The 27,798-nt window shown below is 54.2% G+C and overlaps 2 protein-coding genes across 4 annotated transcripts in view; both read left to right on the top strand.

Annotated features, from left to right (window-relative positions):
- The first annotated feature begins 1,821 nt into the window (after nt 1-1,821).
- ARHGAP19 (Rho GTPase activating protein 19) lies at nt 1,822-20,915 on the top strand. 3 transcript variants are annotated; one of them, NM_001012909.2, is made up of 12 exons: nt 1,822-1,877; nt 8,801-9,066; nt 12,073-12,153; nt 12,477-12,686; nt 13,239-13,465; nt 13,707-13,793; nt 14,694-14,759; nt 15,474-15,662; nt 16,352-16,450; nt 17,051-17,143; nt 17,633-17,701; nt 18,187-20,915. In NM_001012909.2, the coding sequence occupies exons 1-12, from the start codon at nt 1,834-1,836 to the stop codon at nt 18,241-18,243; spliced, it is 1,488 nt and encodes a 495-aa protein (NP_001012927.2). In that variant the 5' UTR covers nt 1,822-1,833; the 3' UTR covers nt 18,244-20,915. The 3 variants fall into 3 exon arrangements, with proteins under 3 accessions (NP_001012927.2, XP_015144118.1, XP_040558362.1); XM_015288632.4 differs by having other exon boundaries at nt 1,822-6,645; nt 18,187-20,911; XM_040702428.2 differs by lacking the exon at nt 8,801-9,066 and having other exon boundaries at nt 18,187-20,911.
- A 4,376-nt stretch (nt 20,916-25,291) lies between these two features.
- Nucleotides 25,292-27,798, top strand: part of SLIT1 (slit guidance ligand 1) — a 31,265-nt gene continuing 28,758 nt past the window's right edge. The window contains exon 1 of the mRNA NM_001277336.2: nt 25,292-25,609. Coding sequence (NP_001264265.2) covers nt 25,392-25,609 — 218 coding nt within the window. The 5' untranslated portion in view covers nt 25,292-25,391. The remainder of the gene's footprint in view (nt 25,610-27,798) is intronic.

Here is a 27,798-nt window from a genome sequence, read left to right on the forward strand (position 1 = left end):
TCTTTCCTGCAAACACCTCACACAACACGTGCCCTGCGGTGCAGCAGGTCCTGGGATGGAGGGGCTGGAGCACGGGCCCTCTGTGGTGTCTGTCCTGTGGCTGTCACTGGTTCTGCACCTGCTTTGCCCATCTCAGTCATGCCTTACTGCAAGGCAGGAACAATTTTGCTGCAGTGCTTTTTCTGATTGGCTGAAAAAGTGCTGCTGCTAACCTCGCTGTCTGGGCTTTTCTCTTACTTGGGAGAGCTGAGATGGAGCCTTTGCTCCGACCACATTCCAGCAGCACAAGTAATCCTGGATCTTTAGCTGCCCAGGTTGGATGAGCAGCTGTTTTCTCCCAGTTATTTCTGCTCTGAGCCCAAAAGATGGTGTTTGGCCAAAGCATGCTGAAGAAAAGAGTGGAGCTGAGGGTAGCAAATAGAGGATACAGGTCCCATGGCTCACAATGCGAAGAGCATGTATTTGTGAATGCATCTTCCTTCCTCTTTTGTATTAAAAAGCCTTTAGTCATTTCCTATCATGGTAGCTTACATGCTGGAACTGCAACGCTTTTCAGTCTCCTAATAAGCTAAAGGGATTGTGCTTGTTCAGCCTCTTACTGCAGGCTGCTTTCTGTAGGCTGCAAATCCAGTTTGTGGCTCTCTGCTTCTTTTTGTTTGGTTGTTTTCTTTTTTTTTTCCAAGATCCCTTTAAAAGCCCGAGGGTAAGGAGGAGACGTACTGGTATTGCTACGCCTTGGCTGGAGAACTGTCCCTATCCTGCACCCCCCAGGGCTCACTCTCAGACCCTCGAGCCACCGAGGTGCCCAAGTGCTGCTGCTCTGATCCTGCCAGAAGGCAGCTTGCAGCCTTTGCTTACAGGACAGGCAGCTCCAGCAGTACCTCCTGCCTGTGTTCATCCAGTAGGAGCCATGGGGCAGCAGCTAAAGCCCCACTGCCCTGATGCCCTTCATCTCCTGAGGGCAGGACACTGGGAAAAAGTGATGGTTTTCCAAGCCGGCCAACACCTGTAACCTGCATCTGTGAGCCCCTCAGAGCTCCCTCTCTTTGTTTTTTTCTTCTCTCCTTGGAGACGGTTGTTGCTAATTCATTTAACAGCTCCAGACTACTCACTGCACTGTTCTTCATGTGCGTGTTGTTGCTTAAATGAGCGCGTGGCCGCGTGGAGCAGAAGAGTTTCATTAGCACAGGGGACGGCGTTGCCTGAGCCGGTGTCCAGAGAACAGATTCTTCCACAGCATCTTGTTAATCAGCTAATTAATCATGTAACGCAATAGAAACCCTCGGAAGGGAGACGTCATCGTGTCCAGGGAGGCTGGCTCAAGTCGAGCAGCTCCGCACCAGCACAGCTCTGTCTCTGGGTCCCACACAGCCCCGCTATCTGTGGGGCAGGGTAAGGGCTGATGCGAGGTCCTGCCTCCCGCAGACGCCAGCCACGGACACGGTGCAGTTCCCTGCAGAGAAGCCCAAAACAGGGCACTGGGGAGAGGCTTTGCTTTCCTCCGAGCACCCCGCAGCGCCTCGGCGGCTCCTCAGCGGTGCGCCCGGGCGGCAGCGGCGAGCAGAGCAGCCAAGGGCAGAGCTGGGAGAGGTGCGGGGCTGGGAGAGCCCCTGCTGGGGGCGGTAGCTCGCACCGCCTACAACTCCCAGCGTGCCCCGCGCGCAGGGGGGGGTGTGTCCGTTTCCCTCCGCGCGGATCGGCCGTTGTCCGTTCGAACCGACCAATGGTAGCGAGGCGGTAGCGCCTCCGGCCAATAGCGACGGGCAGGCCGGGAGGGGCGGGACCGCGGGGTGGCCCGGAGGGCCAATGGGGAGGCGGGGCGGCAGGTATGAGATGGCGGCGGGAGCGCCGGCGGCCGGTGCGCGGCGGGGCGGCAGGTAGGAGCGGGGCGCCGCCTGGGACGCGGTGCGCGTTCTCGCGTGGTGCGGCAGAGGCGCGGAGCCGGGGGTCGGTGCGGCCGGGCCTGAGCGGCGGCGAGCGGCGGCGGGGAGCGCAGCCCAACCCAACCCAGCACAGCCCGCAGTGCCGCATTGCGGGCCGCCCTCGGCGCGCCGTGCCGCAGCGCTCGGTTTCGGGAGGCGAAGCAGCTGCGATCGCAGTGAGCCTCTTTGCAAGCGCCTCTTCGCAAGCTCTTCTCCCCGGGCTGTCGGTAGCGGAGCACGCGATAAGCTGCTCCGATAGCCGCCTGCCGGTTGGCTCAGCGCAACTTGGCGCGTCTGCTTTCGGCCGGTAACGCTCTGACAGCCCGGGCAGAGCAGCGCTCCTTCCGGGCGGCGGTGCGGAGCTGCGGTTCGGAGGCCGGAGCCGCTGCGTTGGGTTGGGCCGTCTCTCCCTGCCCGGCTCCTCCCCGCAGCCCCCGTCCCGCTCGCCCGGAGCCCGCAGTGCCGCTGGGCGCCTCCCTCCCCCCCCTGTCTGCCCGCCGTGCCTCGGGATCGTGCGGATAACCCGCGGCAAGATAAAACGGAACAACCATCACAGAACGGCTGGGTTGGAAAGGACCTCGAAGGTCATCTGTTCCCGACCCTGTGCTGCCGGCAGGGGTGCGGACCGCTATAACAGGCGCGAGGTCCGGGCCGCATCCAACCTGGCCTCGGATGCCAGCAGGGATGGGGCACCCCCAGCTTGTCAGACAGGGCGCTCCGGCTGCTGGGAAGCAGCTGCCCCGGCCCCGCTGCCCCGCTCCCATCGCTGCCGCACCGGGGCTCCCAGCCCCGCTCTTTGTGCACAGCCCCGCGCCACCCCTACACGCGAGCTGCGGTGCCTCTCATCCTCAGTCCGCAGCGTCCCGATTGTTTTCCCCGTCCTTCCTCGCCCTCCTTTTTAATAGCGCCTCCAGAAAAGCTGGCAGTTCATTTCTATCAGTCACGCTGACTGATAGCGCTGCCTCTCCTCTTGGGATTCCTCCTCTTTTCTGTCCCTCCAGCACTCGTTTCGGCGTCGGCTCGCAGCCCTCTGAAGGCAGCGGATCGCCTTTGTTCTGTGTTTGTACAGCACGGAGCACAGCGGAGTCCCCAGCTGTGACTGAGGTTCCCAATGCCACAGCGATAAAAGTGAATAGAGCAGTAATGAGGAGAGGCAGCTGCTGCCGTCTGAAAGGTTCCATTTTGGTGCTGGTTGCTGTGAAATGACGGCCGGATCTGAGGCAGCTCCTCTACAGCTGCTTTGTATAAAGGTGTGCGTTAAAATAAATACGTTTACCAACTTTGCGTTGCACTGAAAGTCATGAAAATTGCAGGGGCATTATTTATTTAGGTTGTGTTAAGGCAGACGTAGGAACCTGCAAATCCTTAACGCACTGGGTTTCTGGCAGTAGCTGTGTTTCTGTGTGCTTATGGAGTGTCAGACAGGATCTGGAGCTATCCCATACAGCAGGAGCAGCCCGAGCAGCAGCGGTGACAGAGGATGGGGCCCCGTGAGCAGCTCTGCAGTGAGTCTGCAGCCCCAAGGTGCCTTTCAGTCCGCCTCCCTTAGCACCAGAAGGCGTCCGGGTGCTGTGTTGTGCTGCAGGCTGACTGAAGTGGCTGTGTTGACTTTACAGCATTCCGGTGCGTTTTATGAAAAGCACCGGAAAGGAATTCTCTGGGCTCTAAGTTGAAACGTTTCACGTTGAAATGCAGAATTCTCCATGTTTTGTGTACGTCAACCTGCCTTGCTGCTGCAGTCTGCCTTGCCACCGCTAACGTTTTCCATATTCACTTTGTTCCAAGCCTGCTTTCCCCCTCTTGCAGCCCTTTATCATCCTGGATAGGTCTGTCTCCAGGTTTGCATCGCGTGTGTGCAGCTCATGTGGCTGAGCTCTGCTCGAGTCTTCTGCTGGGACAGAATGTGATTTCATAGATGATAGCAGGAATTTGGATATCCAGTTTATCCAATGCCCAGAAGATGGCCGAGTGCTGCATTAGCTCCAGGTTGTCCAGCACAGGCTGCTATCACATAATAGCAGCTTTGTTCCCCAGTTCCCCGCTGTTTAAATTGTATATTATTATCTGATTCCCATAGCCAAAAGGCTGAATCACTCCATGTCATCTGTTTAGCTGCGAAGAAAGCAAAGCAACAATTAAAAAAGGCAGTTTTTATTACGGCTCACTAGGATGAAGCCTAGAAACAGTGGTCAAGGCTTGGCACTCACTGCGCTATGCGCTCTGCGCTCATCACAAAGGGGCTCTCTTTGCCCTTGAAGACCTCATGAGTGTAACCCTCGGCAAAAATCGCTGTGTGTTTTTCTTGACATTTTTCAGAGGCAGATCAGTCACCCTATAGGGAGTTACTGTGCTAAATCTGAGGGCTGAATGTGATCTTTGTGATGCTGTCTTACAAGAATGTCGCTCCCGCGTATAGTCCTCAAAGCAACCTTAAAAGTGAAGTCACTTCTCGTGTCTCTGCAGCCCATTCCCACCAGAGTTCTTTTAATTTTATTTATTTGTTTTTTAATCTAGGAAATAATTTGTCTTCTGGGCCTTTTGTACTTAAAATGATTTCACATCATTCCGCTCGGGTCCTTTCATCTCTTAGCGAAACATGGGATGGCTCCTATCTGGCTCTGGAATACTGCCTTCAGACGCCCTCATTAATTGATTCCTTGCTCTGGCACAGCACGGGGACGATGCTCCTTCTCTCTCCCCAGGGAAACGCGAGCCCGGGCGCATCCATCCTGGCTCCCTTTGTGCTTAGCCAGGCACAGAATCCCTGTGTTTTGTGCTCCCCAGCAGTGTCTGCTTATCGCTCTGCGCTCAGTGCTCGCCGCTTGCCTGGCTGTTCCTCAGTCGAAAGATTTTGTTATTATACGGGGAGATTTTCTTCCATTATCTGCCTTATTTTCAAAAGCTCTCTAATCCTTTTCCTCCTGCCTGGTAAGACTGCCTGCTGCAGTGTGACTGAGGCGCGAGAGACAACATCCCAAGTGCACCAAGTGAGACTGGGCTGCATTCTGCCCGCTGAATGAGGTGCATCGGGCTGCCCTCAAATCTGCGGCTTCCAGCTCTCCCGCTTTCCCAGCCCGAAAAACGCAGCTCGTTTCTTGCCCCAGAGGTGCCTCATCCTTCTCTCTTGCCTTATTTGTGTTCTCCCTGTGCTCTATTTCATGCTGCTGGAATCCGCTTCTGCCTTCGCGTGTGCGGACTTGCAGCTATTCCAGCTATCTGAACTGAGGCAGGCAGCTCTCACCCATCTGGGCACGACTTGCTTCCATGTGCGCTAATTTCCTGCTCGCGCCCCAGGTGCGGTCACCAGGTTGTGCCGGTTAAAATCCCACTTTTGTCCTCGTTTCCAAGGCATTTCCCCCGTTTGGATCTAGTTACCTTAGGGATTAATTGATCCATCATGATTTTGACCTCCTGCACCATCCACTCCCCATGAAATGATGGGGCTGTCATGCCTGAAGCAAGAACGCCGTGTGTGACAGACAGCTTTCTTTGTGGCTTGGCTGGGATCACAGGCTTTGGTCCTGAAAGATACCAGAATGGCACGAAGCTCAGCACAATATAGGGCCGATTTTTTTTTAATCTGCTGTCTTAATCACAACGCTATTAGTACAAGGTTTTATTATTCATTGGGATTTGACTTTATTCACGGGATCGGACAAGAAGCCATTCGGTCCTTTATTGTGTTGCCTTTCGACGTGTCATAAAGCAATCTGAGATCGTGGCGTATGAAAATATGGCTCTAATTGCAAGGAAGGAAAAAACCCAGCAATAAACTAACTAACTGTTTGTCTCCCCTTTGCTGCTGCTACATAAAGTGGGTGTAGGCAGAGTAATCCATCTTCCTTTTTTAACGGGAAAGCGGCAGATGGGGCACACGGCTTTTTCTGAAGGTTATAGCGTGTGCAGCAGTGGGGATTGGCAGGGCTATTGTGTGCGGAGCCAGTGGGGGCTTTCTCTTTGCTCAGAAATAGGGGTTAGCCTCCCATTTCCATTTTGATTAGCAATAACGATACAAAGGCAAATTTTCAGCAGCGGGAAGAGCCGCTAATAAAGTGACCTCTCGGTGCCGAGCGGCTCGTTGAAGGGCCGTGCCGCTATCAGAGCGCACAGCGCTGCTCCCAGCTGCTGGGAGGGGGTCCGGAGGGACGTGGGATGGGGAGCCCGGAGCGGAGGCGCAGCAGCGGTGCCGACGAGCAGTGCCCTTCCAGCTCATGGAGTCGAGCACGGCTCCTGGGCTGCGTGGCGCGGGGACTTGGTGGCTGTCCCACCGGCGCCGTGACATCGGTCGTGCTTGGATGCTGTTGGGAATGCGTTTGCGTGGCTTTCCTCATGGCAAACACAGGGTAGATTTGGGGCTGTTTTGTGGGTTCCTCTTAGATACAGGTGGAGAGCACTTAATACCACGCTGCTCCTAATTCAAAACCCCGGTTTCTATGTAGGAGTTATTTGCCGTTAAACTCCAGCTACGCAGCCTTTGGCAAGAGACATGAATCAATTTGTCCAGCTTTTCTTTTCTGTTTTGTCTCTGTGTGAAGGCTGATGCCCAGTGTGTGCCAAGGGGGCCTTTCAGCCCCAATAATGCGCCCTTGTGTCTCGTAGCATGCGTGGGATTTGCATAGGCTGTGCTGGGACAGGCAGGTTTCTTTTGTTGCTGGAAACAAGGAGCAAGTTCTTTCCCCTGTCTCTGCTTCCTAATGCCTCTCCAAAAGCTCTCAGCACTCATGTAAGAAATTTAATTTTTTTCTATTTATTTTTGCATTAAATGTTGTTGAACTCGATGCAGCTCTAACACCGTCTGTGCGGCAGAGTCACGTCAGTCAGTTCTAGCTGACAAAATTGTTTAATTTCCTTTCTCTGAATCTAGATATCCGATTGTCAGAGGGAGCAGATAATCTGTGATGCTTGATGTAACTGCTGCAAAGTATTTGCATATCTTCTCTGTGGGGAAACAAAACTGCTAGGGAGTGAATAACAGCGCACGGATCATTGCAGGCAGGGTCACTGGGCCCATACACTCACTATTAACCCTTCTCAGGATCTGTATTGCCACAGAATGAGTTGTCATGGGTTTCAGGCAAAGGGCTTGCTCCGCATTATGGGCAGAGCTGGCACTTGCTCGCGCATTGCAGCCCTGCGTGATGAAATGCGAATGCGATCAGGTCGACGGGTAGCTGCTTTTTGGCAGCGGATGTCGAGTCGTTGCATCTCGGTCTTGATTTATGACGGATAACGAGCTACCAAAAAACATACTGGGAGGTACTCGGGGAAATATGGCCCCCACGAGGAGCCAGCAGCACGCTCTCCGGGCCGCTGAGCAACGCAGCTGGGAACCTTTAAGAGCTTTCTGAAATTTTCGCTGGCCTGGCAGATTGCCCTATGTCTGCCTCACAGACCTTCCTCCCTGCATCCCCTTGGAGGAGCCTGACATCCGCAGGGAGCAGTGGCAAGGGGACAGGGCTTTGGGGGGGTTCTCACGGTGCAAGTGTTGCTGAGCGCTTGGTTCCCTGCTCCCTGTGCAGCCTGTCCCAGCCTTCCTTCTGCTCTGACCTCTCCCTGGAAATTGCACCCAGACCGTCTTCCAGGTCTCAGGCAGACGGCAGCCACTTGGATAACTGTTAGGGCCAGAGGGCTGCAGATGCCTTCCCTTCTGGAGGCGTGTGCAGAGCAGCGAGCCCAGCTGTGGTCAGAACGCAGTGCCGTGGGCTCTGTTCAGGAGGCTGTGGTCTTTGGGGCAGTGTGCTTTGCTGCAGGAACCTCTGGGCTTGATGTGACCCGTGCTGTGTGCGCCCATCATTCCTGTTACCTGTGTGCTGAGCAGCTGCCGTTGGAAAATGTTCAATGGGAGCTCCCAGCTGAGGGGGAAAGTTGAAACAGTGGAAAGTGTTGCATGGGAGCCCAAGAATGATTAAAGGACTGGAAAATGTCACGCAGTGAAAGCAGTCAGTGTGTGTGAGCCGGGTGGGTAGGCAGCCTCCGCCCAGAGCCATGGAAGAACTGGCACACCAACTTGCATGGCCAGACTCGTGCTTTACAGCAAAGTATGACATTGCAGTGCCTTGTGACTGGAGGTTAATGACACTAATTCTCTGTTTTAGGTAAAAGAGGGGCCCTGGCCTGTGGGCCTGACTTCAGTCTTTGAGATAGAAGTGGGAAGACAGTAATGAAAGACCTAGAGGTAGATGGAAATTGGGATAACCTTTAGTATGAACATGATTAAGAGTGCTGATTAAACTGCGATCTCTTTGATAACTGTTTCTTTTTAGACGTGGGAAATGTAATTTACCTAACCTGTGCTCGGGCTATGTATGTTATCTATAACCTTCACCAGAGCAGTGTCCCACATGCATCCTTCTCCCATGTGGCTTTCACACCACGTGAAAAGCTATCCAACTGGAAAAAGTCAGTGTCAATAGAGAGCTGGGAGGGCAGATGAAGGACAGCCTGAAGAAGAGGCAAGACCTGGAGGAGCCAAAAGGAGATGTACCGGAAGGAAGGCTGCCAAGAGTTCCTCGAGGACTGATCTTCAGCGGCTTGTGCTAACCCTGATAGGTTCACACTCACTCCGGATTCAGAGCTGGGCAGTTATCATAGGTGGCAGAGAGCAGCAACCGAAGAGCTGGCAGCTTGATGATAGAACAGTGATGAGGACTGATGAGTACAAGCTGTCCATGAAAACATTTTGATTGGGATTTAAACTTTCAGGCCACTAGAAATGAACCTCAGGAGGGAGATGTATCTGTGCTGTGCCAAAGGCCAGCAGTGCTGTCGGTGTAGACTGGAAGCTCCTGTGTCGGCAGATGCTCCTTTGGGGCACACCAGCTGGCTGTAAAAATGTGACAAGAAGTTACTTTATTTTTCCCTCCCCTCTTTTTTTCCAGTGAGGCCATCTGCAATCTTGTCATCTGCAATGACTCCTCCCTTCGCAGCCAGCCCATCATCTTCAATCCCGACTTCTTTGTGGAAAAGCTGCGCCATGAAAAACCGGAGGTGTTCACAGAGCTGGTTGTCAGCAACATCACCAGGCTCATCGACCTGCCTGGGGCTGAGCTGGCCCAGCTCATGGGAGAGGAGGACCCGAAGCTGCCTGGAGCAAACAGCACGGCCTCTGGGTTTTTTCGTTCCCTGATGTCTTTGAAACGCAAGGGTGAGCATGGGTTCTTAAAATACGTGTCAAGTTGGCCTTGTCTTTGCATGCAGCATGCTTGATTTCGTCCACTGTAGTTCATGCTCTGTTTTCCTTAGCTTGTTAGATTTCTTTAGTGATGGAGTATTAATAAAGACTGCAAACGTCAGGTTCCGTGAAGAACAGTAATGCCCAGCTTTCACAGGCCACTGACTTCACTCAGTGCCCACTTTCTCCTCCAGTTTCTGTAGCAGCTGTCCTGAAGGCCTCGTCATACAGATCTGTGAGCTGCACACACAGGTAGGTGTCTCACATCCAAACACCAGCACAGCTCTGATCCATGTCCCGGTCCCAGTGACAAAGCTCTGCTGACTCACTACTCGAGGTTCAGCCTGGGGACATCGTGTATTGTGAGGCAAGCACTCAGCTGGAGCTTTCTTCTGCAGTTATGAAGCAGTGGTCTCTGCCTGCTCCTCAGAAGTCTGAGCTTTGCTTTTGAGCACAGATGTGTTCAGTTCTTCTCCTCTTTGCTGTCTCACAGTACCACTCCGTTTTGTTATATCTTGACAGGTGTTCTATGTGCCTTCTCCCACCTCTGCCCACACTCGAGGGGATACTGATTCCCCTTTAGAAGTTCAGTGAAACGCTGTCTCTCATCTAGACAAACTACCTCCATCTGGGCACCTCTCGCATCCTTCTGTCTGCCATGGTTTACTAGCTAGACCAGCTGTCTGCTGGCAGAGAAGCTGTGGGTAGCTGCCTCCAAATGCTGGCAGCCTGGAGCTGAGCACTTCTAATTCCTTTGAGCAATTCTGCTCTTGGGAGCATCTCTGAGATGGCAGATACCAGTACGCCTGAGTATGGCTTCTTTCTGTCTTCAACCTTAATATAAAGGTAACGTAAGCTTCCGCCTTGTTTTATGAGGACACCGCTCAGGCTGATTTTTCTGGTGCTGACTCCTGCCCTCTGTTTCTGGTTCCATTGGGAATGCCAGCAGATGTGCTCTCCCTGGGCTGGACAGCACTGCAGGAGAAAATCAAGTACTGCAAACCAAGTACTTCAGATCCTTAATTGAGAATTAGCCTATTGCTGTGATTTACCCTGCTGCTCCGTAATAACAGCTCTTCACGCTGCCCCCAGACTGCAGTTACACTGTGCTGTGCTGCTCCTGCCCCTGCTCCAGGAGAGCAGCAGGACACCTTACACTGAGGCACTCGTTATTTGGCAGACAGGAGCACAGGAGTGACTGAGTTTAAACATTTTTCTTATCGCGTATGGAAACTTCCCTGTTCTTGTCAAAACCTTCTAGCGGGGGTTTGTGGATCTTCTCTAGCTCTTTTCTTTTCTTTTTTTTTAACTGATCTGTACTCTGCTGGAGCAGCACTGTTACCTACTTTCAGACCTGATGCCTCCCTTCCAGCTCCGCTCCTTCCCCCATTCAGTGTTTCCATGGCCATGTGTCTCACTGCAGCTACGGTTAGCAGATGTTTCCAAGTCTGCTGGCTCCGCTCCCAGGCTGCGATGGCAGTGTCTCCCTGCATTGACAGGCACTGTCTGTGAACTCCTTGGCCAAACTCAGAGGAAAAAGGGAGTTTGTGCTTACAGAGGAAATCAATTTCATGTATTGCCTGTTTCATCTTTGAGCCATCGTTTGTTTTCCTTCGTGTTACAGACCAGCTAGAACAAACAGGTTTTGTTTCTTCAAAGCCAGAGGCCGAGAACCATACTACTCTGAGCCGATCAAACTGCCAATACTGCACCTGCTGTGGGCATCGGGAAGCTCAATCTCATGCTGCTGCTTAGTTTCAGAAGTCATCGCACCAGAACATCTAAGCCTTTGTAACTCAGCTTCCATTCTCCAAACGCTTCTTTCAAGTCTCTTTGAGAATCAAATTCTCATTCAGATATCAGCTTCTGACTTCAAAAGTAAATCGAATCTGTCAGGCACGTCTCAAGATGATGTATTTTCCTCTCCTTCTCCTGGCCACTGCTGATTCTATCTGTTGAATGTCTAATGAGTTTAGTTTTTCTTCAAGGACAAGAATCTTTTGCCAATCACTCTCTCCCTTTGCTCTCAGGCCTTTCAAATCTTACGTGCGGATCAAGAGGTCGCATTGTCTTCCTTTCTCCTGCGAGGCTGGAGCATATGCTTTATCAGAGGGAGGTCAGAAAGTTCCTGATTTAACAGGAGGCTGGAGTTCCTGGTGCCTTCCCATTTCTGAAGTCCTGGATGAGAGTGAAACATTCTTCAGGCGGAATAAATTTAGTTGTGCAGGAAGGCTGCTAGGGAAGTGCACGGTGTTAGCCAGATCTTCCCCACATGCTGTGAACATCAACACCACAGTAAGATCTGTAACGGAGCAGACCAAAAGCAAGTGAAATCGGTGTGCTATGAGGGGAAAAAAGGCACGAGACAAAGCTTGTGGGGGGAGATAACGTTTGTGAGACCAACCAATGCGTTGCTTTTCTCCCTTGGTATCGTGCCTTCTCTCCCACTAGCACGTGTTCCCCTCTCCTGTAGTCTCACAGCTACCACCTCCTCCTGCTCTGCTCCATGCTGAGCCACAGTGAGGATTAACTTGGGCATTTATTGCCAGGTGTGCAGTGTACTGCTGTGGCAGACAGCTGGGCAGTCCGGGCTGTCGCATCTACCTTTCCCACTCTGCCATTCCCATAGGGTTCAGACTGCAGATGATACGCCCTTTAAAACTGAAGCATCTGTTCTGGTGTCGTTTCTTTTTGGGAGCTAGAGAATGTTTGCCTTAGCTGATAAAAACTGTAATGAAGCTGAGGTAAGAAGCAGGGGGATGGAGCCCTTGTAAGCACAGCATGGTGAGAGGAAGTGACTTATTGAGGAGTGCTTGTGAGATAATATCTGTGTGTGTGTGTGAGGGGTCCCTGCGACCTCCACTCACAGTATTTCGGGGCACTGTTTTTGCAGTCTGAGATCCTGTTCTGAGGGACCGTGCCTCTATGAGACTGCTGTGCTCTATGAGCAGCTTGAACACGTTATCTTTTGTTCTGCAGAGAAAGGAGTGGTGTTTGGCTCCCCACTGACAGAAGAAGGCATCGCGCAGGTCTCCCAGTTAATTGAGTACCTGCACAAAAGTAAGTGCTTCTGTCTTTTTCTTCCTATTCCAAGGGTTATCTGTCTGGTCCATCCCAGATCTCTGTGGTGCAGGCAGGTGGGAAAGCAGAGTTCTCCATCCACAGGACCTGGGGTCAGAACTAGGTGACTGCTCCCCAGGATTGCCTTGCCAAATGAGTTGATCTCTTTCCCCTGTGCATGCTCTGCTTATGGGAGTCAGCTTGAACTCATGGCTTTGAATGCAGCTCACTGAGGTTTGCTGTCAAGCTTTGCAAAGGGTACTGCTTTAGTAAGAAAATGGGAAGCAGCCTCTGAATAATTGGTGGCCTTTTTTTTCTAACAGATCTCCGAGCAGAAGGTTTGTTTCGGGTGCCAGGCAACAGCATCAGGCAACAGATCCTAAAGGATGCTCTGAACAGTGGTACAGATATTGACCTGGACTCCGGGGAGTTTCATTCCAATGATGTGGCCACCTTGCTTAAGATGTTCCTGGGTGAATTACCAGAGCCCTTGCTGACACACAAGCACTTCCACGCCCACCTCAAAATTGCAGGTGAGTTGAGCAACAGGAGGCACCGATGAGCAGAGGGAATGGAGCCAGCCTCCTACAAAGCTGGTAATGCATTAGAGCTGCGCACTAGGCTGTGGGAGACCCTAAAGTGCAAAACCTAAATGCATGGCAAGGAGGAGTCTTCCTGCCATTTCCATCTAATGGTGGAAAGGCTGGTGCTGAACAACCTAAGGAATCAGGCCAGGTCTGCCCGGCCCAGTTTCTCTCTCCAGCACAAGAGAGGAGTCTGCGTTGGTAACCTAGGTCTATATCTATTCTAAGCCTGGGCTCTCCTGAGCTAGGCGATGGTTTATGTGCTCTTAAAGACCACTGCTGAACTACCTTACCTTGCCTGCAATCCATCAAAACTCTTAGCAACTGTGTTGTTGTATATGGGAGGAGTACTGCAGCTTAACACATCAAGTGGGGAGGCTTGGGGGAAGGAGATGGAGGGTCTGGAGCTGTGCAGGACTTTGGAGGAGGGAAGAGGCTGCAATAGGTCTGCTGTCAGGGAGGCAACGCGTGTCCTTCACAGTCAGCTCTGTGATTTGGCAGACTTGATGCTGTTTGATGAGAAGGGGAATAAGACCAGCACTCCAGACAAAGAGCGCCAAATCGAAGCCCTCCAGCTGCTCTTCCTGATCCTCCCTGCGCCCAACCGCAGCCTGCTCAAACTGCTGCTGGATTTGCTCTACCAGACCGCCAAGAAGCAGGACAAGAACAAGATGTCTGCCCACAATCTCGCCCTCATGTTTGCACCCCACATCCTATGGCCCAGAAATGTGAGTAACCTCAGTATCTGTTGGTGGGATATTGCTAGGTAGAAAGCAGCTCGGTAGGCTTGCGGGGGGAAGAACCCGTATGGGAAGACTGTGATGATACAACCAATTATTTGAGAGGCTGGAGGTGATACGGAGCTGTCTGGCTGGACTCAGTCTTTGTGTTCAGCCCAAGTCCACTCTGGGTTTCATTTGCAATTCCTACTTCCCTTCTAACAGCTGTGCCTTTGTGTCCTCTTGCCAGGTGACAGCAAATGACCTGCAAGAGAATATCACAAAGCTAAACAATGGAGTGACCTTCATGATCAAACACTCGCAGAAACTCTTCAAGGTGACCGTGCTTTGGGGTCTTGCCCTCCCTGCCCCTTCTGTGGGAGTCTGAATGCCCCTCAGCCACACAGATCCCAGGTGGCAGGGATACAGTCTGGGTGCTCCCTTCTGGAGTGAGAGCATGATCTCTGCTAGAAGTTGTTCCCTTAGTGAGGAAGCCTTTGCTGGGCGTGCAGCCCAGGAGAAGGAAGGCAGCCTGGAGGTGGCCTTTGTGCCTCGGCAGGTCGGAAGCACGGTGCAGTGTAATACCACCCTCTGCTGGACACCCAGCACCTGATTCCTGGCTGGGAAACCTGTTTCCTTGGGGCAGTTGGTGACCGGGCTTCAATCGAGTGCTGGAAAATGGAGGGGCTTGGCCCGGGTGTGAGCTGCCAGGAGCTGCATCCTTAACACATCTTCTCTGCAAGTGGCAGCCGGCCGTTGCTGTTATAGGCAAAGTCTGCAGTCTTAGACATGTCTCTCTAGCTCAGAGTAGGATGCTGTGGTAGGACAGAAGCATCTACAGGTTTCTCCAAGGAAGCGTTTCTGCAGCTGGCTGTCTCTTGACTTCTCAGGACCTTACAGGTCACTCTAGGCACCTGCCCTCTGCAAAGAGCTCCCTTTCTGCCTTCTTTGTCAGACCCCTGTATGGCCAGCTCAGAGCTGGAGGAATTGCTTGGACATGACTCTTGTGGAGCCTAGCTCTTATTTTGTTTGCCCCTAGTGTTGGCTGCATGCATCAAATGGAAACTCTGAGCAGGGTTCCATTGAGGACATGAGGTCCCATTGTATTTTTCTGTCCTAAACAGCAGTCTTGAAGGAAAAGGCTTGTTTGCATGGCTGTAGAGTGGCTCTTGGTGCAGCCGCCCTTGCCCCAGGGTCAAGCTTATTATCCGTATCTTTTCTCTGTCCATCCTCACAGGCCCCAGCTTACATCAGGGAGTGTGCCAGGCTGCATTACCTGGGATCCAGAGCCCACACATCGAAGGTAAGGCCAGCAATTGTGGTGCCTGCCCTCCAAGGGCAGAGGCCGTGGTACTATGAAGGGACCTTTGTGAGTGAAAGAAGCTGAAAACAATCGAAACCATGAAAGAGGATCTGTTAGAGAACAGGACTGAGGGAACCATATGGTGTGGTAGTGCAGGCAACTGCATTAGGGAAATTGGGCAGAGTCGAAGCATCTGTTAATCAAAAGCACAGGGAAAACTACCAGCTCCTCTGTAGCAGCAAACCCGTTCCCCGTGCCCAGTACATGCAGCACCTGCTCCTTCATGGAGCCCTGCCTTCCAAACAGACGCATCTGCTGCCATGACCAGGCTGCTTGGTAGAGGGGCAGGGACAAAGGCTACTTTCTGCCACTGGGGAAAGATTTGTCTGCTTCTCTCCAGCAAACGCTTCTCTGCCTCGTAGCTGCAGAAGAAGGCAGATGCATTGCAAGGAGCCTCACTGACCCTTCTCAAACCTGGCTTTTGCAGCTGGCAACCAGGAAGGAAGGGAAGAAGCAGTGGGGTCACCTTTGAATTGCTGTCACCTCTTCCTGGCACAGGGCCTGCTGGTGCAGTGCTGCTGCAGAGGGGTAGGGAAAACACAGCCTTGTGCATTCACTGGGGTGAGGCAGCTCACGAGACTTCCCAGCCTGACTCAGATGGGTGGCTCACTTGGATTAAAGCATGGGAAACGATTACTGTCTCCGCTTTCCCAGGATGACCTGGATTTGCTAACATCTCCTGGTTCCAAGGAACTGCAACCCCTCAAGTCCCAGAAGCGAAGCCGTTTGGACTCCTGCCATCAGGAGGAGACCCAGCAGCGCACAGAGGAGGCACTGAGGGAGCTCTTTCGCCACGTACACAATATGCCTGACTCTGCAAAGAAGAAGAAGCTCATCCGGCAGGTAGTGTGGGAAAGAAAGATCTCTTTGGGGTGTGTTTGTCGGCACAGTTCTGGGCAGAGGGCTAAGAGACAGGGCCCACCTGAGAGGTGCCCCTAGTTCTTGGCTGGCTGAGGAGCCAAGCTCCTGGCTTTGTAAGAGGCAGAGCTGGGTGGAGGCAGGGGAGGAGGTGGCCTGTCAGTGAAGCTTGCTGCACCAAGCTGTGCTTTGAGCTGTTTTCTGAGCCAGGGATTTGCCAGCCGGCAGTTTCCCAGTCCTGATTATGGCTTTATTGATCTTGCTGCCTCAGGAAGGGAGAAGTTCCTTCCTCTTTTGCTGCAGGGTCTGGGACAAACTGGTCTCTTTTAGTCTGGTGAGCATTCCAGCCAACCTGCTGCTCCAGAGAGGTTGTGTGGCACGGACAGCGCTTGTCCTGGCTGTAAGCCTTCAGCTCCTTCTCTGACCCCTTTCTGCTTTAACCTCTAACTTGGTATCCAGAACAAACCCTGAGCTCTCTATAATCCTGTGTGGGAGAAGCAGCCTTCTTCTGCTTCCCTCTCCCCTGCAGCTGAGCTGCTTCTACATCTGAGGGTGTGGAAAAGCCTACCAGAGGCTTAGCCAGAGGGCAGCAGTAGAGTAGCACACAGCAGCAAGGGACTGGTGTAACTGTAAACTAAACTGTGCTAACCTTCTGCCTTTGTGTTTCCTCCAAGTTCAATAAGCATCCTTCAGCTCTCACTCCCAGCTCTGATGTGGCCACACCCCCAGCACCACGACGCGCTCGCTCCCGCTCCTTCAGCGGCCTCATTAAGGTAAGGACAGCCTCCATCCCCTGCTCTCTGCTGTGAGTTTCTGAGGTTGCTCTCTGCTTTTGCCTCGCCCTGTCTTAAGTAAGACCCTCAAAGGTAGGGGCTGTTCAAAGTACTGACTGCTGAACAGCACAGATCTGCTCGGGACAGAAAGGTAGCATGGTGAAAATAAGCCTTGCTAGTATAAAGCGTAATTGTCTATGAAACGCTCTGCTGAAACGCTTGGCTGTGGGGTCTGTGCATCTTTCTGAAGGCCTATTTGCTTCCTGAGATGAGATGAGGACTGACGTGGGGCTGATCGTGAAGTCTGTCAGCACAGGTGTGAGCACACTGTAGGCTGCCCTGCAGCAGCATGTACCTGCTTCTGACAAACTGGGCTCCTGGCCAGGCCTTGTGTCGGCTCCCAGACCCTCCACAGTCAGGCAGGCTTAGCCTGGTGGCATGGTATTTCGGATGGTTCTGCTTTGCAACCGCTGTTCCAGCCTGGCTTCCTCTTTTCTTTCCCAGCATCCAACTGCTTATCAGCTGTGCATCTTGCTCCTTCCGTTTCCTTTCCTCTCTGTGCTCTAAGCAATAGCAAACAGGCCTCTCTTCTTGCGGCAGAGGAAGGTTTTGGGAACCCCGGTTATACAGGAGAGGAAGAGCAGAGATACCACACCGGAGCCCAAACGAGTCAGCAAAGAGAATGTCCATCTGGTAAGAGCTGCTCCCAGCACTGCTGACATCGCTGAACATGTGGGAAGAGAGTTTGATTGCAACTTGGGCACCCATTTGAGTGATCCCTGGGGGCTGCTCACTGTTCCCTACTCAAGACGGTTTCTAAGTTTCTTCTGCACGGTCTGATAAGGCCTTAGGAAGCTGCTCTGGGGAGAACAGTGCAGAGATAAAGAAGGCACCACCAAGGCATGGGTGGCAGCACTGGGCCTCCGCTCCAGAGTTTGCCTTCTGGCATTATCTGTGTTCCTGCTCTGTAGCACTGAGTTGTGCCCCATTCCCTCTCTCATCCTCATCCACAAGTTGTACACAGCCAGCTGCCTCTGAATAGGTCCATCCCCTGGGCCAGATGTGCTGCTAGTGGGTGTGGATTGTTGCTGCTCTCTGGTGGTACGGGTAGCTCCCAGGGAAGGGAGTGCAGATACCACTTCTCATTCCCTATCTCTGCTCCTATTCCTCTCTCTTGTTCAGTTACAGAAATGTGGATCTCCAGCTCACATGTCCCAAGGGAAACTGAAATCATTGGAGGGCCAGAAAGAGGTGAGAGAGACACAAACGTACGTGTTCTTCCTGTAAGAACCTGGCCTGCTGAGCTGTCCTCTGAAGGACAGAGAGACCTACAGGGGTGATGCCACGCTCACGAGGCTTTGCCTCTGGCTGTGGCTGCTATGGTCCTCTGGCTGCAGCAGTTTGCTCCACGCCAAGCAGATGGCATGCTGGGCACCAGACCTTGACAACTTCCATCCAAGCAGAGATGTACAGCTCCTCTGTCTGTGAGCTGGCAGGCTGGTTGTCATGGGAGGTGGGAGGGCAGTGGCAAGGACTGGTGCTAACAGCCTGTCAGGATGGCAGTGTCTGCACACTGCCTCTTGTCTTCTGCTCTGCTTTGGTAAATAGTTGGAAAAAGTAAACATGCAGGCAGACTCCAGTAAGGAGTCCTTGCAGAGGGAGAGGATAACGATCTCCCTTTACTTGCATGACATTCTGTGTCTCAAGCACTCAATTGCTCTAATTCTTTGCTGCAGGAATCCTGTAGACGCATGCGAGCCCACCTGCTTTCCAAGGATTCATCATCCCTCTGAATGGCTTTGCACCAGCGTTGGGTGGGGAATGCCCAGCCTCACAAGCTGTGAATAATGTGCTGCACCGAGCAGGCAGCGCTGCAGGCTCGTGGTAACCCTTACCAACGTGCCAGCACTCTTGAAACTGGACCTCTGCAAAGACTGCAGGGACTTGTTTCTTTCTGTATATAAATTATAGTATTTCATTCATTATGGGGCAAACCACTATCTAACCAAAAGCTGTTGTGCAGCATGTCTGACCTGCTGGCTCTGGGAAGAGCTGGAGAGCTTGCTTACACAGAGACCCCTCTGTACTGCAGGGACCTGTTTGCACTCCCAGCGTTCTGTGATGTTGTTATTCTGTGTTGTTATTTTTTTTTTAACTCTTTCTGCTCTGAGTTTTTAACATAAGCTTGTTTTGCTTCCTTCCCTCTGTTAGCAGTGAGAACAATGGACTCCGACCTTTACCTGCATCCCAACAGTTAACCTTACCTCCTGACCTCCTTTGGAGCCAGACCCTCTGTGCTTCCTGGGACCTCTGCTTCCCACAGGGTCCTTCTCGCCTTGCTCTCCCTGAAGGGCTGGAGTGCACAAAGTGGTACAAAGCACAGGAGAGGGTCTGGGTGCCACCACTTCACATGGAGCATGGGGAAAGCCACTTTTGAACCACTCTGTTTCAGGTTGAGCTGGAGGCAGTCCTTGCACACTGCCTTCATGTTTTTGCATTCCTGTGCTGCTGCTGGCTCTGCATGTTGAGCAAGGAGAGGCTTTGCTTTGTGTTCCTTCAGGGAGGCTAAGTGGCACAGGGCTTATATCAGGGGACAGGATGCTGGCAAAAGCTGTCCTGGGGCAAGGCAGCCCAGCCTTTGGATGCTGGCATGTCTCACGCAGGCGGAATCTGGTAGCAGCTTGCACAGTATAGCAGCAGTACAAGAGGTGCAAGAGGGCTCCAGTCATTTGTGATCTGCTGCAAATGGTGCCAAAGGCTTTGGCTCAAGGTATTTGGCTGGCTGGTCAGACGACTGGCTGATTGATCATTAAACTGGGAGAAAGGGCTGGAGCCAGGTTCAGCTTTTTGCCCTGAGCTGCAGAAATGAGATGAGACCATCTAGAGACAGGATAAACCCCCATCACAGCTGGCCATTGTCAGCTGTCTTGTTAAGCTGGAGTGCTCCAGTGAGCCAATCTTGCCAAGTACCTGTCTGCAAGCACTCTGGGGTAGGAGACACGCGGGGTCACTACTGTGAAATAAAGATTTAATCAGTTGAGGAACCATCTAAACACTTCTCAGCCCTTCTTGGCGAAGCAAATAATCTCTGAAATCCAATTATAATTGTCTTCTAATCTTTAAGAACCAGCAGCCGGCAGGAGTTAGAGCTCTGTCCTTGACAGCTTTTGGAGACAACTGGTGGCAGGAGGTGTGAAAGGGGATGTGAGCGGGGAGTTCGGTCTGACTGGCTCAGAATGGGTTGTTGGAGCCCTGTGCAGCTTAGTGGAGTGATTCATGTTTTTATACTGCTATTTTATTTTTTTTTAAGAGCTACAGAGCTCTGTGCTTCATGCTGCTATGTCCAAGGGGATGTTCGTGGTACTTTACTGGGAGTGCCTGTCCCCAGTCTGACCCCAGAGTGGAGGAAATGTAAGGGGCAGTGGGACAGTAGATGTGGGAGTTGTGAGTTCCTGGTGTTAGAAGCCTCTGTCGCAGCAAAGAAAGTGCTGGTTCTTCAGGGACCGGGCAGGTGAGGATGCTGTGAGGAAAGGCAGAGGCTATTTGTTGCGGTAACAGTATGTGCTGTTTGGATGTGTCTGTAATCCATCCCTCCAGAGGCTGAAGCTGTCTTTGTGCTCCTCTCTGAAGGGCGCAGTGTGTTTGGCTGAGTGCACTTCTGCCCCATCCCCGCAGCCTCCTGCAGTGCAGTGTGCTGCTGGCAGAGCCCTGGGGACATCAGCTTCCCTTTGGAACAGAGCCCGGGCTGGGGTGGCAGTGTGTGGGCAGCTGGCTCTGCTCCTGCTGCCTCTGCTCTTCCCGCATTGAGGGCAGCCATGCTTCTGTCCATCCCATCCCTCCTCTCTCCCTCTTGCTCCTAGCGTACTCGGGCGTATCCGTCTCTCTGTTTGGATGTTGGCTTAGCAAGGCATTCTCATTCCCCTGGCTAAATACACTGCTCCTGTACAGACAAGAGGAAAGTAGCTCTGCTCTCCAGTATCAGCCCTTATGCTGACGGCTCTAGCTCAGAGACTGGCTTCTGGCACTGCTGAGATTTGATTAGCCCCAAGAAAATACTTTCTGCATGTCTTGCATGCCTTCCATTGCAAACAGAACGGCTGCAGTCCCCGGAGAGGTCCTGGGGTCGGTGCCCTGCCTTTAGCCCATGCTGCTCTCCTGCTCGTGCTGAGGATGGGGGTGGCCAGCAGGGACTCAGCCCCTCGGCCCCTTTGGTTGTCACAGCCCCACGTTCACAGCGCCCCGCAGTCACGTCTGGACGTGTTCATTTATCTGCTCTGTGCAATGCCTCACAAGGATGCTTCCTTCCTCCCAGAGCAGCCGCTAACCGTTCCCAGAGTCTCTCATTTTCAAAGCATTTTTAATCTTTGTTCTTATTTATATATGCTCTGTATGTACTGGTTCAGACTGCCGCCTTTCCGTGTGTTCACGCGAAAACCCCATATTAAATGCTTTTATTTTTAACGGTTCTGTTGAGCGGCTGAAGCAGTTTCAGTGGGACAGGGAGGGCTCTGCGGTGCAGCCGCCTTCAAAAGGAAGGAGCCGTCAGCTCACAACCCCAGCACTGCTCTCCTGGAGGCACGGAGGCGCCGCCTGCCCACGGCTCTGTCCTCCCCTGGCACTGCTGCTGTCCCCCACGCGGGATCCGAGCACAACGCGGGGTGCCCAGGCGGGCTGTCCTCCCCCAGAGGTGGAAAGTTGGGCCTCTTCCTTTCCTGTCTTCCCCCTGCTGTCAGCCGGGGTGATGGGAAATCAGGTTTACAAAGAGCACTTTATATAAATAATGGATCAAATGAATACATTTTTCTCTTTAGAGCCATTCCTTTCTCGGCTGCCGAGGGAGGATGCTTTCTGCTTGCATTTTCGCTTCCTTCTTAATAATGGTGTCTCAGATTTTATGCAGATTATTTCCCTGTGAAGTTCTTCCATTTGAAATGCCCTGGGCTTGCCTGCCGTGGCTCAGACACTCATTAACATCCTCGCCGTGCAATTGAAAATCAAGCAGGAGAGGCGCGCTGTGTTGGGAAGCAGCGCTGTGTGTGCGGGGTCTGCTCCAAGTGGGAGCTCTCCTCTGGGGCTGTGGTTGGGTGCCAAGGGGCACACGTCTCCTTGAGCTCGGGGAGGGAGAGCACGCAGACCTCTCCGCACTTGAAAGTGGGCCTGGGGGTCCAGAGAGACACGTCTGGCTTTGAAAGTGCCGAACAAAGAGCTGCAAAAACTCACAGCAGCTATTTGGAATGCTGCAAATCCAAATATCGCCTCCCTGATAGCACTGAGGGCAGCTGCGGTTCAAAGCGACGGCTTCAGTCTGCTCACATCGTTTTAAAAATGGGTCCTTTTTAGCCTTTGGAGCCACAGCCCACAGGCTGCCGCTTGGCTGCACGGCTGGGCCCAGGCAGGAGTGAGGGTACAGCCCTGGGGGGGATCTCAGCCGTCAGCGTGTTTGGTTTGGCCTGTCACTCCTTCTGCACAGCAGCGACATTACAAAGCAAACAAGCAGCACTCCTCCTTCGTTTCATTAAACAGTTTTTATCTTAAAGTGCGCTGCCCAGACTTGCAAATAAGTTCTGCAGAGTGTCACTGCAATCTAAAGCAATGTTTGCAAGTTGTCTTGATTTCCACTCCCCCCCAAACTGTTCTGCCCTGGTTTGGAGATGAAATAGGATATTTTTTCCTTTAAATGATCTTGTGTGCCTAGGAGCTGTCATGCTGCTGCTGTATCTCACTGCCTAGGGCAGTGCTGTAGACAAAAACACACACACTGCTAGCGATAGATGTTGGCACCAGCCAGACCTGCTATAGGGCTTCACAGTCTCATCGGCTTAGATGAACTAATATTTTTTCATGGTGTAAATAAATCAGCATGTTTAGTTCTGTTTGCCCATCTCTCCTGTGAGGGCTTCGTGCTGGAGCTCATAAATTGTGCGAGAGTGTGGACGTTGGGATGTGGGTGCTGGATCCCACGCTGACCCCGTGCTCACATTGGGAGCTGCTGGTGGGATCTCTGCCAGAGCAGCTCCTGGGTGCAGTCCTGCACGGCTCAGGGTCAGTTAGTCTATTAAATAGTAAATTATTCCTCCAGTGCATCTTCTCTGGGGAGGGTAACAAATGGCTCCAAGCAGAGTGACTGGGGAAGGTCCTGTGTGTACAGATGTGGAATGATCACTGCATTTGGGACTCATGCTCCCCAGCCCCACACTGCATCTACCAACAGTGCTGCCATGCGTGAGGCTCCCGACAAGCACCTCGGTGTGTAGTTCATTCAAACCAGCCTGCGCAGTGCTGCAGCATTCCCAGGCAGCCAGCGTGTCCAGCCCTGCTGGGAACAGCAGTTCTCGTGTGCTGGGCTGCTTGGTGTGAATGCTTTCCTCGTGGAGCAGAGCTCCAGCATCTCTCACATCGTCTCGAGGGTTCTAAGGGCAGGGTGTGAGTGCTGGTCCCCTTGCTCCATCCTAATGGCAAAGTCCCCAGGCAGTCAATGGGGACACGCTTGCAGAATGCTGCTGGCACAGCTTGTGGGGTGATGCTGGCTGTGTTCACAGGGCTGTGCTGGCAGTGTCTCGAGGGCAGTCCTGGCAGTGCTTGTAGGGTGATGCTGGCCATGCACACAGGGCAATGCTGGCAGCATTCACAGGGTGATGTTGCTGGTGTTTGCCAATAAGGTCAGACTTGTCCCTGGAGAGTCACCAGCAAGAGCTCCCCCAGCCCTGCCTGACACTACTTCACTGACTTACCGTGATCCCAGCAGCCCTGCAGCCTGCACCACTCCATAACAGACCCACCAAGGGCACTGTCACTCTATGTGAGCCCAACAGGTACCGAAGCAGGGCGCACACCAGCCCCCTCTCAATAGTGCCTTCTACTCCAAGGCCAAGCGTGGCCTCACCACATGAGCTGAGCCTCTATAGGGGTCCCCGGGAGGTCTTAGCACATCTCCAGCCCCCAGCCCTGCCGCTTTCTAGAAGTGCTGCCAAGGGAAGGGTGGCATCCTGCTGTCCTGCAGCCCCTGCCTGGGAAGCAAAGGGGCTGGGCAGCTCGGTAGCACGCTGCAGCTTGTCCTGGGTGGATGGTAATGATGCCCAGATGCTGCCCTGGGGGAATTTGACTTAAAGATGGCAGCAAACTTTGTTTGAAGCTTTGTAGCTGCTTCGCATCTCTTTGCACGACAGGTCTGGCGCGTCCCCTGGAATCCTTCCCCAGATCTTCCCATGGAAACTCCTTTCCTGCAAAAAGAAAAAAAAAAGCTTCTGCTTCACTTTAACCAAACCCAGAGCCCATCAGACGATCCAGATGGTCTCTCTCTCTATCAAGCAGTTTGGCCCAGATCCCAGCGGCAGACGGCAGGACCAGGCCTCCCCTGATAAAGGAAAGTTTGGGGTTTCTTTTCCTCCCAGCTCCTCATCCATATTCAGTGGCACCCTGGGCCTTTCCCATGCAGATGTTGCTCTCCAAAGCCGACACCACCCCGTGTGGCACTTTTGGAGGATCTCATCCCATATCCTCAGCCATCCCATTTTGGTTGTGGCTTTGGGGAACGCGGAACTGCTGGGAAATAACCTTCACCCCCAGAAATTCAGCTGAGCTCTTCAGCACGGCGACTCGATTCCCTCTGGGTGCTCTGCGGTGTCATTGCCACCGGTGTCCCCAAGGGAGCCCCGCCGATGCCGTGCCAGCACGGGGTCAGCTCCCAGCCCCTGGGAAGCTGCTCATCTTCCTCGCTGTCAGGGCTGCTGTGTAGCAACGGGGAACAAACCCCTTTCATGCGTCTCAGCCGCAGCTTCCTCCTGGGACTGGGGCCAGAGGAAGGAGATGTCACAAAAATGCAGACAGATGATGGGAGCCAGCATTTGGGATGGGAAAGGGTTGCCAGTCCACGCCGAGGCGGTGCAGTCCCGTGTGTGCAAGGTGGCTCTTGCTCGGAGAGAGACCCTGAGCATACCCTTCACTCTTTCTGCTTAAGGACCATTGGTTTGTTCCACGCTGTATGGGGTGGCACTGATTTAAGAGGCACTCCTGGCCTCAGGACCTGCTGCCATCCCTGCATTCCTCCTCCAAGGAAAGCTGCAGCAGTTGCTCCAGCAGCGGGGGCTCTGCCTGCTCTTACAAAACACCTGCAGGTTTCCCTACAGCTGGGGGGGGGGTTGGGAGGTTCTGCAGGTGCTGTTGTTAACACAGCCCTCCCGATTACACCCTTCTGCTTCTCACCTGTGGACCTCGGGGAAGGAGATGCTGAATGCAACATTCACGTTTCTGAAATGCCAACAGTTTGGGGCCAAGCTCAGAAGATTTCTTGGCTTCGTGGGTTTTGTTTTGGTTTTGTGGCTTTTGGCATTGAAACAGGTATGTTTTGCTGTTTGGGTGGATTGGTCACAAAGGCTTTTTTGTTACTTTACTTCTTGAGATATTCCCTTGGAATGGAAAAGGGCACGGACAGCAGCTCGGCTGGGACTGTAAGGTTTGCCGTTTGTGCACGGGGCAAAGAGCAGAGCTGGGCTGTGTTCTCGAGCATGCTGCGGGTTCCTTGCGGGAGGACCCGGCGTCTCTCCCGTCTCACCTGGGCGATGGGATGGTGCCTGGAGCACGAGAGGATACAGGAGTTTTTGGTACCCTCCGAGGAGAGGATGCGGCTGCCCTTTCCTACCGCTCGTTCCCCGTCCTCTGCCCACCCCGAGCGGAGCCGCGTGGTTAGCGCGGCACGGAGCCCCGACGGTTCCCGCTACCGTGCCGGGGGGCGCGGGGAGGGGCGGCGGCGACGGGCGGGGGGGGGGGCTCGGTGGGGCGGGCAGGGCGGAGGGAGGGAGGAGCCAGCGCGGAGGTTGTGCCTGGGCTGCGGGATGGGGCGGCAGTGAGGAGTGCGGGCGCGCTTCGACGGGGCTGTGCCGTGCCAAACCGAGCCGCGCTCCCGGTGATGCGCAGCGCTCCCTCCGTTTAGCCGCCCGCTGCCATGGCGGTGCCGCCCGGCGCGGCCTCGACCTCCGGAGGGGCAGCGGGGGTCCCGGCGGCTCTGCGGGCCGCCGCCTGGCTCCTGGCGTTCGTCGCGCTGTGCCGGGGCCGCGCCGCAGCCTGCCCGCCGCTCTGCGCCTGCAGCGGCACCACGGTGGATTGCCACGGTACGGCCCTGCGAGCCGTGCCCAAGAGCATCCCCCGCGGCACCGAGCGCCTGTGAGTACCGCGGGGCTCCTTTGTGCGGGGCGCGGCGGAGGGAGCCCGTCGGGGGGCTGCGAGAGGGAGTCCGAGGGGACGTGCGCGGAGCGGGTGCGCCCGCAGCGTCCCGTCCGTGGCGGCGAGAAGGGATCCGTGCGTGCGTTGGCGCCCAGCGGGGCAGGGTGCGTGTGCTGCTGGCTGTGGGAGGGACGCGCGAGGGGTCCCGCGTGTGGCTGCGTGTGCAGTGCGTGGAGCTGGCGGGGGCCAAAACAGCGCCCAGGGGCTTGCTTGCTCCAAGAGATGTTTGCACCGGTGCCCGTGCGTGTGGAGATGTGTGCCCGCAAGCAGGTATGCGGCCGCATACCCACTGTGACCTGTCCCCGGGCACCCGTGCAGCTGGAGGGGCTGCCTGTGGGTATTTGTCACCCTGAGCTCCTTTGCACCCCTTTGTCCCCGGGAATCCCTCCTGGAAATGATATGTGTGGTGCCGGGGGTCGGATCCCATCCCCGTGCTTTCTGTGTCCCGCAGTGTGAGCAGCCTCGAGCCTCACCAGTCCCCTGCACCTGCATCCCCCTGCTGAGCCCCCCTCTCGTAAACGCTGGGGGGTCCTCAAGATGTCTGTAGTGGACCCCTATAGGGAGAACTTTCATCTTACGGAATACAGTCACAGTGCAGCCGTATAGGTTCCTGGCGTACGGGTGCCCCCACTCCCAGCAGGGCTGTTCCCAGCCTCTCTCCTCTGCCTGGGGACAGCGGGTGCCCCCTGTGCCCCCTGGCAGTACGCACCCTGAGCAGTGGCCCTATGACAGCCACGCACTGCTCCTCCTGCCCCAGTGCTGTGCTCTGCTGCTCACTGGGCTGTGAACGTGCCCTGTGTTTGCGGCTGGGGCTGGCAGGCTGGGACTGCATGCAGGCAGCCTGGCAGCTGCCTGGGCTGCACCCAGTGCCAGGAGCTCTGCGGGGCACTGCTTTCATGGGGTTTTCTCTTCTCCTGCCATAATTATCCTCCTCTAAGTGATTATTACCCTGTGACCGTGAGCTGCTGTCCTATAGAGCTGGTTTGTGAGCTCTGAGGTGCCCAGGGCTGGAGCACGGCTTGGGCGCAGCCACTCCTGCACCAGCCCTACCCACTCCTTGGGGAGCACGGTGGGCTCTGCAGCAGCTGCTCCACATTGGGCTGTGCTCAGCATCTCTCTGATGCAGGGGATGGGTGGGCTGTGACCCCGGAGTGTCTCATTGCTGCCCCACTGGCACATCTCCCCTTGCTCCTCCTCGTGTCTGATGACCTGCTGGGCACCCTGCCCGTCCCAACGGGGTGACATGGGGTTTCTGTGTTCTCACACAGCTGCTGCTGTCAGATCTGGCAGCTGGGCTGAGGTAGACGTTTGCTCTCTCATGGGTGTTGTTTGCCAAGAAACTATTTGCAGCATTATTGCACGCCCTCGCAGGTGCTCAAGGTGTCTGTGCAGAGCAGGTCCCACCTCCGAGCAGTGTGTCTGTGGTGGAGCAGCTCAGCAGCCAGTTCAGATTCCCCAGAAAGAAGCTGCAACCTCACACCCCCAGGCTATGCAGCAGGAGCAGGCTGTCCCCGCTGCCAGGCTACCCGCCTGTTGCACCATGCATCTGGCACAGCGTCTGCAGGCAGCAGGCTTTCTCCCAGGTGTCCTGCAGTGCACCCTGGGCGGTGTTGGGTGCTGCTGTATGGGGTTGGGGCAGCAGCACCCGGGGTGAGGTCTGAGCTCACGTTGCTTCTGGATCACACCCTTCGGTGGCTTTCTCTGGAAGCGCCTTCGAAGAGCAGATAGCCCTGTTGGGTAAATGTCCCTGTGGCAGCAGGATCGGTGCAAATTCACCGCCGTCAAATGGCTGCTTCCAGCACAGCTATTTGCTAATGAGGGCTGAACTGAGCCTGATTGCCTTGCACTTGCTTCTGCTTTGGAAGTTTTCAGCTGACGGCAGAGCATTGCCCCTCTCACCCCTTTTCCCCCCCTCCGATGGGCTGAGCCCCACTGTGCACCCCACAGCACCCCACAACTGCCAGCCCAGCGCTGTGCTTCCTTAGGAACCTTCCTGGACAGAGGAAATTTGCAATTCTATTCCAATTTCTCCCTTCAGCTACGTCCAAGGCAGATGCTGTCTATATATTGCCATGGTAACGCTGTGTTCTCGCTCTCCGTGGAATTGCATGCTGGAAAAATATTAGTTT

Source organism: Gallus gallus, chromosome 6 (assembly GCF_016699485.2).
Source record: "Gallus gallus isolate bGalGal1 chromosome 6, bGalGal1.mat.broiler.GRCg7b, whole genome shotgun sequence".
Lineage (NCBI taxonomy): Eukaryota > Metazoa > Chordata > Aves > Galliformes > Phasianidae > Gallus > Gallus gallus.

Excerpts from the sequence above, each read along its gene's own strand:
- ARHGAP19 (NM_001012909.2), top strand. The coding sequence starts at position 1,834 with ATGGCGGCGGGAGCGCCGGCGGCCGGTGCGCGGCGGGGCGGCAG. Across the intron at positions 9,067-12,072 it reads GATGTCTTTGAAACGCAAGG|AGAAAGGAGTGGTGTTTGGC; the intron begins GTGAGCATGGGT and ends TTTGTTCTGCAG. Across the intron at positions 15,663-16,351 it reads AGAAGAAGCTCATCCGGCAG|TTCAATAAGCATCCTTCAGC; the intron begins GTAGTGTGGGAA and ends GTTTCCTCCAAG.